The sequence below is a fragment of the Corapipo altera genome, unplaced genomic scaffold, assembly GCF_003945725.1.
Source record: "Corapipo altera isolate COAL_440 unplaced genomic scaffold, ASM394572v1 175, whole genome shotgun sequence".
NCBI classification, from domain to species: Eukaryota; Metazoa; Chordata; class Aves; order Passeriformes; family Pipridae; genus Corapipo; species Corapipo altera.
The window spans coordinates 2,651,578-2,665,391 of record NW_020884942.1 but is presented as its reverse complement, the minus strand read 5'-3'; the positions used below and the strand labels follow the sequence as shown (position 1 = coordinate 2,665,391).

The 13,814-nt window shown below is 43.5% G+C and overlaps 1 protein-coding gene across 8 annotated transcripts in view; it reads right to left on the bottom strand.

Annotated features, from left to right (window-relative positions):
- YEATS2 (YEATS domain containing 2) overlaps positions 1–13,814 on the bottom strand; it is a 68,510-nt gene that overhangs the window by 18,435 nt on the left and 36,261 nt on the right. For 4 of the 8 annotated variants that reach the window (XM_027661992.1, XM_027661997.1, XM_027661998.1 and 1 more), the window contains 7 exons: positions 13,589–13,662; positions 12,471–12,550; positions 11,370–11,571; positions 9,787–10,013; positions 8,589–8,663; positions 7,116–7,189; positions 4,235–6,097 (listed from right to left, as the gene is read on the bottom strand). In XM_027661992.1, the coding sequence (XP_027517793.1) occupies positions 5,989–6,097; positions 7,116–7,189; positions 8,589–8,663; positions 9,787–10,013; positions 11,370–11,571; positions 12,471–12,550; positions 13,589–13,662 (841 nt within the window). In that variant the 3' untranslated portion in view covers positions 4,235–5,988. Of the gene's footprint in view, positions 1–457; positions 544–1,447; positions 1,513–4,234; positions 6,098–7,115; positions 7,190–8,588; positions 8,664–9,786; positions 10,014–11,369; positions 11,572–12,470; positions 12,551–13,588; positions 13,663–13,814 lie in introns of those variants that run through there. The other 4 variants (XM_027661995.1, XR_003530706.1, XM_027661994.1 and 1 more) reach the window with 4 other exon arrangements.

The following is a 13,814-nucleotide window of genomic DNA, read 5'->3' as shown; positions in this document are numbered from 1 at the left end:
TCAGACGTGCCCACAGTGTTCCCTGTGAACAGTTTCACCTCAGTTTCACTTTGCCATCTCACAGAGACCACAGGAATTGAATTTTAACAGATACCATCGCTTTACAGTTACTCCCAATAACATTTCTGTCAGTAAAGATGCTGAAAGTACAACTACCTTCCCCAGACAGTGGAAGGCCAGCTTTTCTAGCTATGCCTCAGAAGACTTCCAGGAGAAAGCCAAAAGCTCACGAGCTGCTGCCTGGCTCCAACTACATGAGGGGCAAACTGAGGAGGTACTTACCACTGTAAGGTCCAGGGTGATGCCACTGGCTGCTAATGTCTGCAGCTTACCTGATTTTGTATGAAAAATGCCCACCTCAGCCAAATTGAAAGATATCAAGCTAAGTTCCTCTGAAGAAGGCAAATCCACACGCATTTTGCAGGCTCCAGGGAGTCACTATGACAGGACTGCTTCCAACGCTGTTCTTACCCTAGTATTTGTCTTCCCAATTGCTCTGGGCCCATGTCCAAGTCCCTCAAGGCTTTCCAACTGTGAATCACACTGCAAACAAGGGTTATTTGACACATAAAGAAATGTCCTTTAAAAGGAAAGTTTTACACCTGAAGCTTTATAATTTACTACCTCTAGGGTGTCACTGAGCCTACTTGTTTCATTTAATCCTCCTGACACCTTGCCTGTTGGGATGCTGAGGGTGAGTTTTATGCCAGGCAGCTGTGAATATCTGCACTGCCACGTGCTCAGGTCTGTGCAATACTCCACTGCTCGGAATGGTTCTTGTTGAAAAGTTCACAAGCAGCACGTTACTGTTTTGCCTCTTACATAAACAGCACGTTTCTCTCTGCATTGCCCTAATTTCTTTGAGGGTGAACAATGATGTGCAAACCCATGACCTCTGTCTCATACTGATTTCCTCTATCCTGGCCACTGCAGTAATGTACTATCCTAAGGATCTACATAGTTTGCCATAGACAGATTGCTAGTGCCATGCATCCCAGAGAGGCTGCGTTTGTCTCCAGAGCAGAGATGGCACAGAAGGTGTGGAAGATCCCTTGTTTCTGGTGGGACAGGCTTTGATGTCACTCAGACCACCTTGAGACCCAGACGCACCACTTGTGCCTGTGCCAGCTCTATGTGCAGACAGCTTAATTCCTGAAGTAATGATCCCGGTCTGGGCATGCTGCACCTGCCCCCACATCCCAGGATGTGCTCACCTGTGCGAGGGCAGGGAGGGAGGCACTGGGGGGCAGTGCCAAGGGCTCTGCCCACAGGGCACAGCCAGCCTTCCTCAGCCCCCTGTGCCAGTTCAGGAGGCACTTCTGTGGGATTGAGCACAAATAAGGAGTTATGCAGCATTTTCAAAAGACAACAGCGCATTAGTCTGCTCACAAGCACCCACCACTCCTCCCCACAGCCGGGGGAGAACACAGGAGTTTGTTTTCCTTACTTTTTCCCGTTCCTGTCCGTGTCACGTGTTGGTGCCCAGTGCTGGCAGCAGGTGGAGGGGAGTCTCTGTGAGAGGAGAGGGGTCTCAGTGAGGGGAGGACAGAGCTGTGGGGGGGTCTCCGTGGGGGGAGGGCAGGGCTGGGGGGGGGTCTCAGTGAGGGGAGGGGGCTGTCCTGTGCCAGACACAGCCGGTTCCTGCCACCCCTGGGCAGCTGAGGGAGTCGAACCCGAGAGGAGCCGGCTGAGCCCAGTGCCTGAGGGATGGAGGAGGCAGCACTTGGGAGTGAAGGACTGAAGAAGTCAATCTGAGGAAAAAAAGGAGTTGGGGGTTTTTTTCTTGTCTTTGTTTCTCACCATCCAGCTCTGTTTGGCAATCCGTTCAACTAATTTTCCCGAAGTCGAGTCTGTTTTGCCTACGGCAGTAACTGGTACGTGATGTCCCTCTTTTTATCTAGAGATTGCCTTGATCTGAGCAGAACAGTGGTGGAGTCCCCATTGGTGGAGGGATTTACCAGATGTGCAGATGTGGCACTTGGGCACACGGTTTTGTGGTGAACGTGGCAGTGCTGGGTTTACTGTTGGACCCGATGGTCTTAGCGGTCTTGTTCAAACTAAATAATTCTCTGGTAAATTATCCTGACCCACAAGCTTCTTCATCTGCTGCAGGGGAGTGAGAGTGGCTGGGTGGGTGTCTGGCAGCTGGCCAACCTCAACCCACCTTGCTTTTCAATCTTCCACATAAACCAATTACTTGCTGTTTAAATAGGCTGCTCTGGAGGACGAAAGATTGGAGCTCAGCTCCTGGCTTCCCTTCCCCCAGCCTCCGAAACCAGGAGCTTTTTAAAATAACTAGGAAAAATTACCTTTTCCTTCAGATCAGTTCCACAACTAGCAATTTTTATCCAGAACTAACTAGGACATTCTGAATACACAGAGCACAAAAGTATCTGCGGATTTGGAGAAATGCTGAGTGACAGGTGACAGTCAAGACAAATTAGAATTGTGCTAGGGCACAGCTAATAAAAGAATTTATTGTAAACATATGTATCTTACACAATTATACAGTATAATACAGATAACATGAAGGATTTAAACACTCAGCATTACAAATAGGGGTAATATTTGTAAAGAGATCTTTAACTTGTATCCAGACTCTTTCAAAAGCCAGAGAAATACACCATAACATTTCAACACACTGTATCACATGTGGCATTCCACAAACACCTGAACAGGTGTGTGAAATTCCACAATCTCTACCTCATCTCCAAGCAATTCCCACAGGAACTTCTCACCAACAAATTTTTCTCCCACCACTATTCAAAATGCAAAGAACTTGTTGCAAAAGTTTCCTACATGTGAAGGACTAAACAAATTTGTCATTTCCTATCTGCTTTTAACGATTTATTTTTCTTCAGCAAACTTTATATACTATTCATATGCATCTCCTAGGAGAATAACCTGTGGTTGCTCAGAAATGTAGCAATTGATCTCCTGTGCAAGAACCCCATTAAGAATGAGGAGTCATTACCTGCCTGCTTCAGAGCAAGGAGCAGGACTCATTCTGAAATTCCATTCCTCACAGACAAGCAGGACACAGGCAAAGAAGCCACAATTTGCAAACAGATGCCCAAAGACAAGCTCCTGCATCCTCAAAAGTTGCTCTGGGCATATCACAATCCCAGAAACTAAGCCCACAAGAGACAGGGGCTGGAAATGTGTGTGTCACAGAATCATAGAATATGCTGAGTTGGATGGGACCCATCAGGATCATCAAGTCCAACTCCTGGCCCTGTGCAGGACACCCCAAGAGTCACACCATGTGCCTGACAGTGCTGTCCAAACGCTTCTTGAACTCAGGCAGGCTTGGTGCTGCGACCACTTCCCTGGGGAGTCTGTTCAGTGCCCAACCACCAGGTGAAGAACCTTTTCCTGAGATCCAACTTAATCTTCCCCCAACTCAGCTTTGTGCCATTTCCTTGAGTTCTGTCACTGGTCACAAGAAACATCAATACCTGCCCCTCCTCCTCCCCTTATGAGGAAGTTGTAACTGCAATGAGGTTACCTCAGTCTCCTCCAGCCTGAACAAACCAAGTGCCCTCAGCTGCTCCTCATAAGGCTTCTCCTCCAGACCCTTCACCATTCTCGTGGCTTCCTTTGGACGCTCTCTCATAGCTTAATGTCTTTTTTATATTGTGCTGCCCAAAACTGCATACCCTACACTCAAGGTCATTGCAGATCATAGCACGACTGAGTTTGCCCAAAAGGCTGTTCCCACACAACCTGCAGGCTGTCCTGACAGTGACAGATCTTGAAAATGCCCTTCTCTTTTCTTTTGATGCACTAAAAGAAACACACAGGGATGCCTGAAAGTACAGGCTTGGAAATCACTACAGCCTACAAAGCATGGGGCCTGCAGTTCCCCAGCTACTGGGATTCCTCTCTACTCCACACTGAGCTGAAACATAATCACCACTGCTCGACTCCCTCACACTGACCTCTGCTGATAAACTAATGTCAGGGCTAAGCTGTGCCCTTTCCTTTCGCAGGCAATCCTGCACTCAGCTCACCCGAACAAGCCAGGATTAGCTTTTGAATCCAGAGCATCTGTAACGTCCTTCTCAGGGGGCATTTAAGTCCTTCTCTGAATGCTGTTTGGATTTCATCCATTGGTCCCATTTCCTGGATTCAAGGGTCAGGTTTTGCCACTCTTACATTGAAGAGAACTACAGCTCCCTGTTAGCTGTGATAAACTGAGAGGGGCTTTCCTGCAGACCCTAGTTTTATTTAAGGAGAAGACAGGTAGGACCCCATCTGAGGTACACAGTGCTTTCTTCAGTTTAACAACTGCATTAAACCTGGGCTACTCTCCTTCAAAGCCTGAAGCCACCCTTTAACTGAACCATTTTTCACAGTTCGTGCACGCTACTGGAGTTACCATCATCTGTCTTCTACCCAAAAAAAGCACCAAAAGATAACATTTTGAAGATTTCTGTTCCTACCCCAGGCCAGGAAAGATAACTGTAGCTTAATGTTTACAAAAGGCTTTGTATTGTCAAAGCACGGCACCAACAAGAGCGAGGCCTCAGTACACCCCTGTGAGGTAGGTATCCTGCTCCCCATGCTCAGAGATGGGGAAACTGAGGCACAGAGTGATTAAATCAAAGGCCATGCAGCAGATCAGAGACCCAGCTGAGATCAGCACATTGGAGGTTCTGGCTGTTTGACCCATGCTCCACCCACACAACAGCACTGCCACACAAAACAAGCACGCTGAAAGCATGACAGTCCCACAGGAGTCCCACCAGCTTCACAATGGCTTATTCACACTACCAGCAAGCCCCCATGAGGCAGGACAAAGGGGTGGTGGATGTGAAGTGGTCAGGATGTTGTCAGCGAAGCCTTCTCCAGCGAGGTGTTGATAGCCAGGCTGCAGACATGTCTCCCTCACCAGTGATGTTCCTGAGACAGGTAAGTGCTGGGGTTAGTAGCAGAATTTCTTCCTGCAGTCAAGATACCAGAGGATCTCCCCACAAGCAGCAAATCTCTGACTTTTTCATCCTATCAGGCTTGTAGAACAGAACTTAATCCAAAGTAGTGCTGCTCCCACAGCACTTCAGTCTAAACTGATCATTAATGAACACTGCCAAAACATTAAGACTTGTACAGCACAGCTGGTCGGTCACCTGCCCTCCAGCACACTCCAAACCTTCTGACAGCCTGGGGAGGCACTTGCTGGGCAAGCAAAGTGTTTCAGCCAGTCCAAGCCCACAAACACTGAACGCTGTCCTTGCTCCTTCCCTTCCCATGCAGGACAAGTGGTCAGTCAAATCTTCCCAGGCCTGACTGTGGTTTGCTCATCTTGACTGAGAATGTGCCAGTCTACTCTCTCTGAGGTGACTAAGAAAAGCAGCATCTGACACATCCTCTAGAGTGGTAAGGAATTTGGTGAGGTGACACTTAGCTGAGAAAGCTACTGATCAGCCTACCCAGCTGTGTTCTCAGTCACACACATCATGCTCGGGCAGGACTGGCAGAATTTTTGCAGCCATCAGCTTTCTGCTCCCTGACATCCAAACCTACCCCATCCATCTACTCAAATGACCCACCTTTAAAAGCTGCCTTAGACTTTTCTCACACTCAGAGTGCCAAAGCAAGTGCCCTGCCCACTGCATGGAGAAACCAACTCGCATGTAGACTGCATCAAAAAGCATAATTTTTATCTTAAAACCCAGTTCAATCTCATCAATAGAGCTGTCTCAGAGGAACCAGGCCTGTGGAGTCTCTCACAGCTAGCAACTCGATGCAAACTGACAATGTTTGTTCAGCCACTGAACACACACTTACCAAGTAAACACTGACATTTAACAACTTGATTTGGAACAGAGCATCATTTTGTTGCATTAAGGTGCATCTTTAATTGGAGGTAACAATCTAGTAGCCCAACGTTATAAATGTATATAAGTGTTCTACAGAAATACTGGATTTGTCAACCCAACTTCAGTCATAAATCCACCTTTCCTGTAGCATCTTCTCTGCTCTATTTCATTGTTCCTCATTTAGTATCTTCATATGTTTGTTTGTGAGGAAGTCAAGAAAGGGAATATTACAGATGGCTTTGTGAATATTCATCACTGTGATCTCTCTTGGAGTCCTGCAGGGAATGCATCAGAGATGCTATTATAATACATTAAAAAGCACGTGTCCATAAAGCAGTAAGCCAATAAATTTACCAATGTGGGGGGAGGGGGGAATAAAAATATCAATCAAAAAAATTATATGAGAGCAGGTGTTAGAGCAACACAGGAAAAGCACTAAAATGTCACAGCACAAAAAAAGCCACTCTCAAGACTGAGGGAAACCTCTTGGGTACTGAGACAGGAATATCAAGTGCTGAAATATTAATTCTTGACCTTCTATAGCACAGAAATTGTGTATGTATTTCTACATATAACACATACACATGTTTTATGTATATTGTATAAACATTTACACACTGCATACAAGTGAATATTTAAACTAAGCATTTTCTCACAGTGTTATTTTTCAATCAATTTCAAGCTATTCCAAATCATTCTGCTGAACAGAAATCAAAATGTGGCCTAATCATAAGATATTAGAAAAGATTCTTTACTCTGAGAGTGGTGAGGCAATGGAACAGGTTGCCCAGAGAAAGTTGTGGATTCCCCATCCCTGGAAGTGTTCAAGGCCAGGTTGGATGGGGCTCTGAGCAACCCGGTCTAGTGGGAGGTGTTCCTACCCATGGCAGGAGTTCCAACCCAAACCATTCTATGATTCTATAAAAATCACTCAATATCTGAGCCAGAGAAGTGTATATCAGTAAAATACAGAGATTATTTAGGTTGTTTAAGTTCTGGCAGGCCATGGCTAAGTTGTCTACACAGTAACCTGAGATGGACAAGAGTTAGCAGGTCCTTCCAACATGGCTCTGTAGAAACAGGTCATCAGTCTTTGATGTTGTTTATGTTTCCATCCTTTGCCACTATGGAGCCAGGAGATGACAAACCCCCTTATAAGGCTTGGATCTTCCCAGAATATGGTCCACAAATTCCCTCACTCTCGTGGTCTGAGCCCCACACTGACTAAATGTCCCAAGCCATTCAAGCCCTCAGTGCTGGTGTAAGTGGTCCCACAGAACCAAGCTGCTGTACCTGTTGTGAGGAGCCGTCTGACACGCCACAGCCAGCGCCTGCCGCAGGATATCACTCATGAGCTGTTCAGTGGCCTGCGAGAGGAGACAACGTTAGGAGACAGCATTACAAAAAGAGTCAGGAAACTTGCTATTTGCTCGAGTATCAGAGCAGCAGAAATTTTAGCTTACTTCAAACCTCAATCAATCAGCAGAGGGCAGCTCAAAATGCCCAAGTGAGTTTTATTGCTTAATATGTGTATATTTAACAAAAAGAAAGAGACCAAGAGACACCCAGGGTTTAGACTGTAACTGCCCAGCCTGGTTTCCCTCTGGACCTGCAAAGCAGTAAGCGCACAGCAGGGTGGATCCAATGTTCCAGAACCTGTGTTTCAAAGAGCATTTCAGGGCCCTTCCTCTCACACACCAGAGCTGGTTTTGTACATGGCAGACTGTAGATATTCTCCTGGGAACTGATACATGCTTGCCAACTACTCCTTGTGGTCAAGACACTGCCTCAGAAACCTTCTAGTCTGGGCAGCAAGAAGCCAGCAGGTGTATGCCCAACACTCGGCTTAACCAAGGTTCAGTCAAAACTCATTAAGGCTCTTGTCTTTCTGTGCTGTGTCAAGACCAGAGCAGAGATTTCTGGGATATTCTGTCAGGAAAACTGGCATAACTCTACAATTGTAATGGAGCAACCTGATGGTTACAATCTGTGTCTACAAATGGATGTATCTCTATCAGATTTTAACTACGCTAAGTAACAGGGAGCACAGCATGGGCATGCACAGGAGTGCATGTGCCACCTGGAACCAATTAGCTTTTAAAAACTCACCTTCTGATAAGCAGCAGTCTGTAAAAAGAACCCCCAAAATCATCTTTGGCATGAAATACAGCAGAGTGCTGCTAGAAATAACCTGTGTTAGCCTTCAGTCCAAACCCAAGAACTCCAGCTCCATGCTGTTCCAAGCTGGTACAAAACCATTTCTCTGTTCTTCCAAAAGCAATCATGATAGAGGAATGGTTTCTCACACAAGGCAGAATTGTTACTGTCTGCAGGAATTCAGCAGTTTCCCAGCAGAGACAACACAAGCAAAGCACCCGTAAGGTATTTAGGGAAAAATAGCTAACTTTGTATAAAATAATCAAGTCTTACACAACTCTGGCAGATTCACCCCCAGTTATGAAGGGAAGGACAAAGTAAGAGGTGTTTTCAAAATTACAGAATGAGTCAGTATCTCAGTGGCAGTGAGAATCTGCAAATCACCGTTCCTTGTCCAAGTCAACAAATCAGTTAGAAAGCTGGAAACACTCACAAAAGTGTATGACTCTTTGGGCAGATTTATACCTGCCCACATGTGTAGAAAGACAGACATCAGACCCTGATCTCCTAATTTGATAAATGCATATTAATAGAGATATTCAATTTTTTTTCCTAATTCCCGAGTTAATACAATCACATTTAAGTCCTTATTGTGAAATAATTTCTTACCTTTAAAATCATATCTTCTATTACTGATGCATAAACATTCTTTTGTACCTCAGCAGGTTGAAAAGAAATCCCTATCTATAAAATATGAGAGGAAAAAAAATTAGTACATCAAATAACACAACTCACGCTGTACTACAGATTTGATGAGATTAACAGGAAAAAAAAATTACAAAGGGTAGTTAAAAAAGAAGCAGACACTGCAGAACTTCCAAGCAATATAATCTCAGGTTTCATTTAAAAAAAATCTGGGGAAAATTAGTACAGCCTGCAGAAATGTCTCTAAAAGTCAGAAGAAACAAAAGCAGGTTTTAATGTTTGTTTCAGAAAGTTCACACAAAACCCAGGCTGCGTTGGGTATATTTGGATTGAGAACAGTAGCTCTATTTTAAAACTGTACATATATTCAATCCATCTACTCATCATCTTCCCTGTACCCAACTGTGGCAACTGAAACCACTTTGAACAGTACTCCTGGCACAAAAGTTCCACATCAAAAGAGTGTTTCATCCCTCAGTCCCACTCTCATTGTGTCTGTGCCTTTGTCACCTATGTAGCAAGAGCCTGGATACACTGCAGAGCCAAAGCTTTGTCCCTTGATGTCAGCATGTGAGGTGGAGACAGAGATCCTTTCTTTCTCCCACAACTGCTGCACGCAAACCGCTCCTGCTGCTCCCGTCTCCGCTGGTACAGCAGTGAGCACTCTCTCCTACAAGCCAAGCCAGTCTTCTCTCTCTCCTCCCTGCTGCCGGGACAGAACACCTCCCTCTCCCTTTCTTTTGCCCTGATTTGAATGGGAGGAAGCAATCCAAGCAGTCGAGAAGTTTGCTGTGGCCTAATCTTTATCACAACCCCTTCTCAGGAGTTGCTATTAAACAGCACTGGTCCAAGAAACAAGTCCAAATCTTTCACAGGAAAAATTCAGTGCTAGTGCTCCTCATTCCTCATTTATCCTTGCTTTTAGCCTTCCAAGATGATTTTTTTTCTGTACTACGCCTTACAATACAGCCAGCTGGTACACTTCCCTTTCTCCTGCCAGCAGTGGCAGCTGAGTGTCATGAGTCAGAAGGTCCAATTTTTCCAGGGCATTTATAAAAACTTTCATTAAAAAATCCAGAGATGAAAAAAAGGCAACTAAATAAATGCAAGACCACAATTAGCTTAACAACAGTTCCAATTAGCTTTATGAGTCACTTATTACCTTCTCAGCAGTGTCCCTCACGAACTCCGATGCAGGCAAGGAAGCCATGTAGAACTTCATCTCTTCTTGTTTCTCCTCCTGTTCTTTCTTAATGTTTATTTTTAATGGCTCGCTAAAGTTGAGAATATCTACTTCCTCTTCGTGTTCTGGTTCTTGTTTCAGAAATTGCTGTAGTTCCTCTACTTTTCGGCACAGCTCCTCACCACTGCTGTAAGATGAAGGGCATTCTGGAAAAGAAGCAATCAATTAAACACGATAGGTTATAAAAAGCTGTTTATAAACAGATGCACACTCAAAACATGGTAAGAAATTAAGGTAATTGCAAGTTATTTTTGTAGTTCCTACCAAACACAAAGATGCACAGAAATGCAAACAGTCACTGAGAGCGTTCTAATTATATCTTTATGACACTTGTGGTCCTCTCTCCCTCATGTGCTCCTACACCAATCAAGAAGGCTGCGTTTCAAACAAAACCAGGCTAATGTCAGTCTCCCAGACTTTCTCACAGAAGCTTTTTGGCAACTGGCAAACTAGACTGATGCTCTTCAATTTGCTTGGAGAGGTGAAGTTTTTACTATGCAGGCATCATGTAACACTAAATCATCTTTCACATTCTGACAAGCATTATCATGATTTTTGAGAAAAAAAATCAGAAGACATTCACAGTGGAATGACAAAAGGGCAACAACCTCTTCTCTTCAGGATCAACATGAGCCAGTAAAACCTTTAGTGGAAAACTATGCAATAAACTTCAAAGACAAGGAAAAATCTAGTGATTTAGCTAAAAATATTAAAAGCTAGATATTAGCCTTCCTTTCCACCTTCAACAACTGCAATGCAGGGCCAGATTTCGCAAAGTATAATCCATTCCATACACTTCTGTGAAATACCTAAAATCCCTGAATGATCAGAACAGAAAAACATTCAGCTTTGGGAGAGGGATTAGCTGAAGGTGAAACGAGAGAGCTTAACTGTGAAGAATGGATGAAATTAAAGATGTACGTTTAATACATACTAAAATGAACTGTGGGGTCCCAGAGCTATGTCTACTGGAATAATGTAGCAGCTGTAATACAAAGTGGGATGCTTAACATAAGCCAATTCACCTCTCTTTTGGAGGTAAACTAACCCACACTGAGCTCCACGCTGTCACTGCCAGGTTTGGGATTTTTGTTTTATAGCTGAACTCATTCATACTGTTTTCACAGTAAGTCTTAACAGAGGCTAAAAGCTTGCCCAAGGGCAGAAATGTCATTACTCCCTATGCTTACTTTGTGTATCCATTTATAAAAGATTGTATTTGTGGAGCAAGAATCATCTTTCATGAGACTTATCCACTCTGGGCCTCCACAGGACCCAAAGCACAATAAAACCCAAGAGGCCCCAGAAAAACATCAGGACTAATATGGGCAAGGGACAGCCTCACTTGCAGGCCTGCCCTTACAATTTCCAACTTTGGTTATTCCGGAGCGAACCGAGTTCAGAACAAAGCAGCAGTACAGGTGTGCACATACACACAGTCTCAAGGCATTTAATAAAGGGTGTCTTTGGCAGAAAGCAGCTTCCTGACCCTCCACACTCACCTGGCTCACTGTCTATCTGTGTCAGCACGTCTTCAATCGAGTCCTCGTCGTTCCGCAAGGCCTCGGGGTCCGGTGGAGTGTAGCCATGGCATCGACACCAGTGCACCACGTGCTTTGTTTTCAGAGGGGTAATATTGTGAAACCTGGGATGCCTCTCCACAATTTCCTGTAGGATCTTTCTCACTGTCATTGCTCGCTGCCACTGTGACAAACCGAAGGGAAAGCTCATCACACTGGCTAAAACATTTGAGGTTAGCCTACAGCCCAGAACAATAATCCAGGTTGCAAGGAGAAAAAAGGAACATGATTTTCTCAGAAGTCAGAATGACTTCTGACAGGTCATTTAAACTTTGCTTTATCATCCAAAGTAAGTCTCAAGAAAAGGGACATGCATTTACAGAGCCCTAGACAAATTTGTCTTGACTTGAAATGTCTCATCTCCCAAGTAACACCTAAGATGGCATAGTGCAAGAAATCCACTAGAGCAAATATGCTTCTTAAAATCTGATTAAACTCTGCAATCATTGGCAACAGCAAAAGATCTAACCAATGTTAACATCTTCCCCGTAAAACCACAAAAGATGACAAAATTATAGAGAAATAGGGAGAAGCATAACCACAATACAAACAAGTCCAGGTTAACTATTTATCTTTGGTGAACTGACAATCTACTTCAGCACTAGCATTGTTTACAGCAGATCCCTCAATTCTCTTCCTACAGAAAGCAGATACAATCCCATAAAAAGGTAGACAAAGTTTTATAAAATTCCCATGACTGTAATATGCCACAGAGGAGTGATGAGGATAAAGTGTTAACAGGACAACTGGCAAAAATTTTGAGTTTTAAAATGTTTCAAAACCATCTGATTTTTAATAACTTGAAAATAACCTTCAGAATCCCTTCTGCTTGAGAAAGCCTCTGAACAATAAACAGGATCACTACCTGAACATAAGTCAGTGTCTCTTGCCATAAGGAATGCTGCCATTTAAAAGAACAGATTGATTCAGAAAACAAATCAGTCAACAAGAAGGCAGGCTCCATAATTCAGAAATCTTTCTTGTATTCCTAATGATTGCTTATGAAACACAGGAGAGGATTACCTCGGCTGCCCTCCTCTTCCCAATATTCCAGCTGTAATACTGTTCCACTGAACTGGCACAAAAAGAGCTTATGTCCTCACCTAAAAAACATGAAGTCAAAAACTGAATAAGGTTTTAGTAAGCAAGATGGATTCTGGGTTTGATGTTATTTAGCAGAAAGGAAAGGGAAATGTGTATCATGCTCACAGGTTCAACGACTAACTAATTCTTACAGATACTGTGCTTTCTCCAAGAGGGACTGACACTGGGGTGTTTGGATGCAAAACCAGCATCCGTCTTGATCATACACAGAAACACCTGTGGCTGTGGGCTGTTCTTCATTCAAAAACTGTATGATGTAGACCTGTAAGTCTGTCTTATTAATCAAAATCTCTTCCTTTGGAAAACTTTTTTTCCCCTCCAAACAAATTAAAACATAAAAATAAAACAAGAGTGAAAAGGTTTTCTGGGAAAAGCACGAGAGCTGTAAGTAATGGAAGCTTTACTGTGCCTCCCACTCCTACTCTGCTGCCTGTGCTTGAGAGGGTCTGCCCTACCCAGCCTCTAGGACCATGTGTTCAAAGTGCATTAGTTAGCAGAGAAAGCTGATACATTTTCAGCTAAGTACATGAGCAAGAGGTGTGAAATAATAAAGTACCATATACAAATAAAATGTTTCTCTGCAGATCACCACCTTTTGTTTAGAAAAAACCAAAACCCCCAACAACAAACACATTACAGTGTTGACCTATGTTATTGTACTTGTAAGCACTCTAAAATCCCAGCATTATATTTAAAAAATTAAAAAAAAAAAAAAGAAAAAAGGAAAGAAGAGAAAAGCACATTCATTAAGGACAAACTAGGGAAAAGAAGACCTACTTGCAGCCATTATATGAAGAAATACAATCTATTTGTAACCAAAAACCAGATGCAAGTTATTAACAGCTGATAACAATGTATTTGGCTTTACTGGAAGAACCTAATTCTAAGTATCTTTAGAACAACCCCTGGAGAAAGCTCTCTGGGAGGATGGTTTCTTTTCATTCCACCTTTTAATAACTTCTATGGCTATAGAGTATGCAAAGCATTCTGTTGATACACTGAAAATAAGAAGCAAAGTCTTTTCATTTACTGCTTACTTTTTTCAGCAATTAATGGGACCTTCTTCACTATTGCTGTTAAAAGCTGCTGGACGTTCTCCAAATATTCTATGCTGCAAGGGATAAAAAGAATCACAATGAAGACTGTTGGAAGCAATGAATCAGCTGCAAAAGGTTTCAAAATCACTGCATGGTTTAAAGTCTTTAGCCCCAAGGCATCACAAATAGCAGTATGAGGATAAACTGTTATGCCCCAATCCAGGGA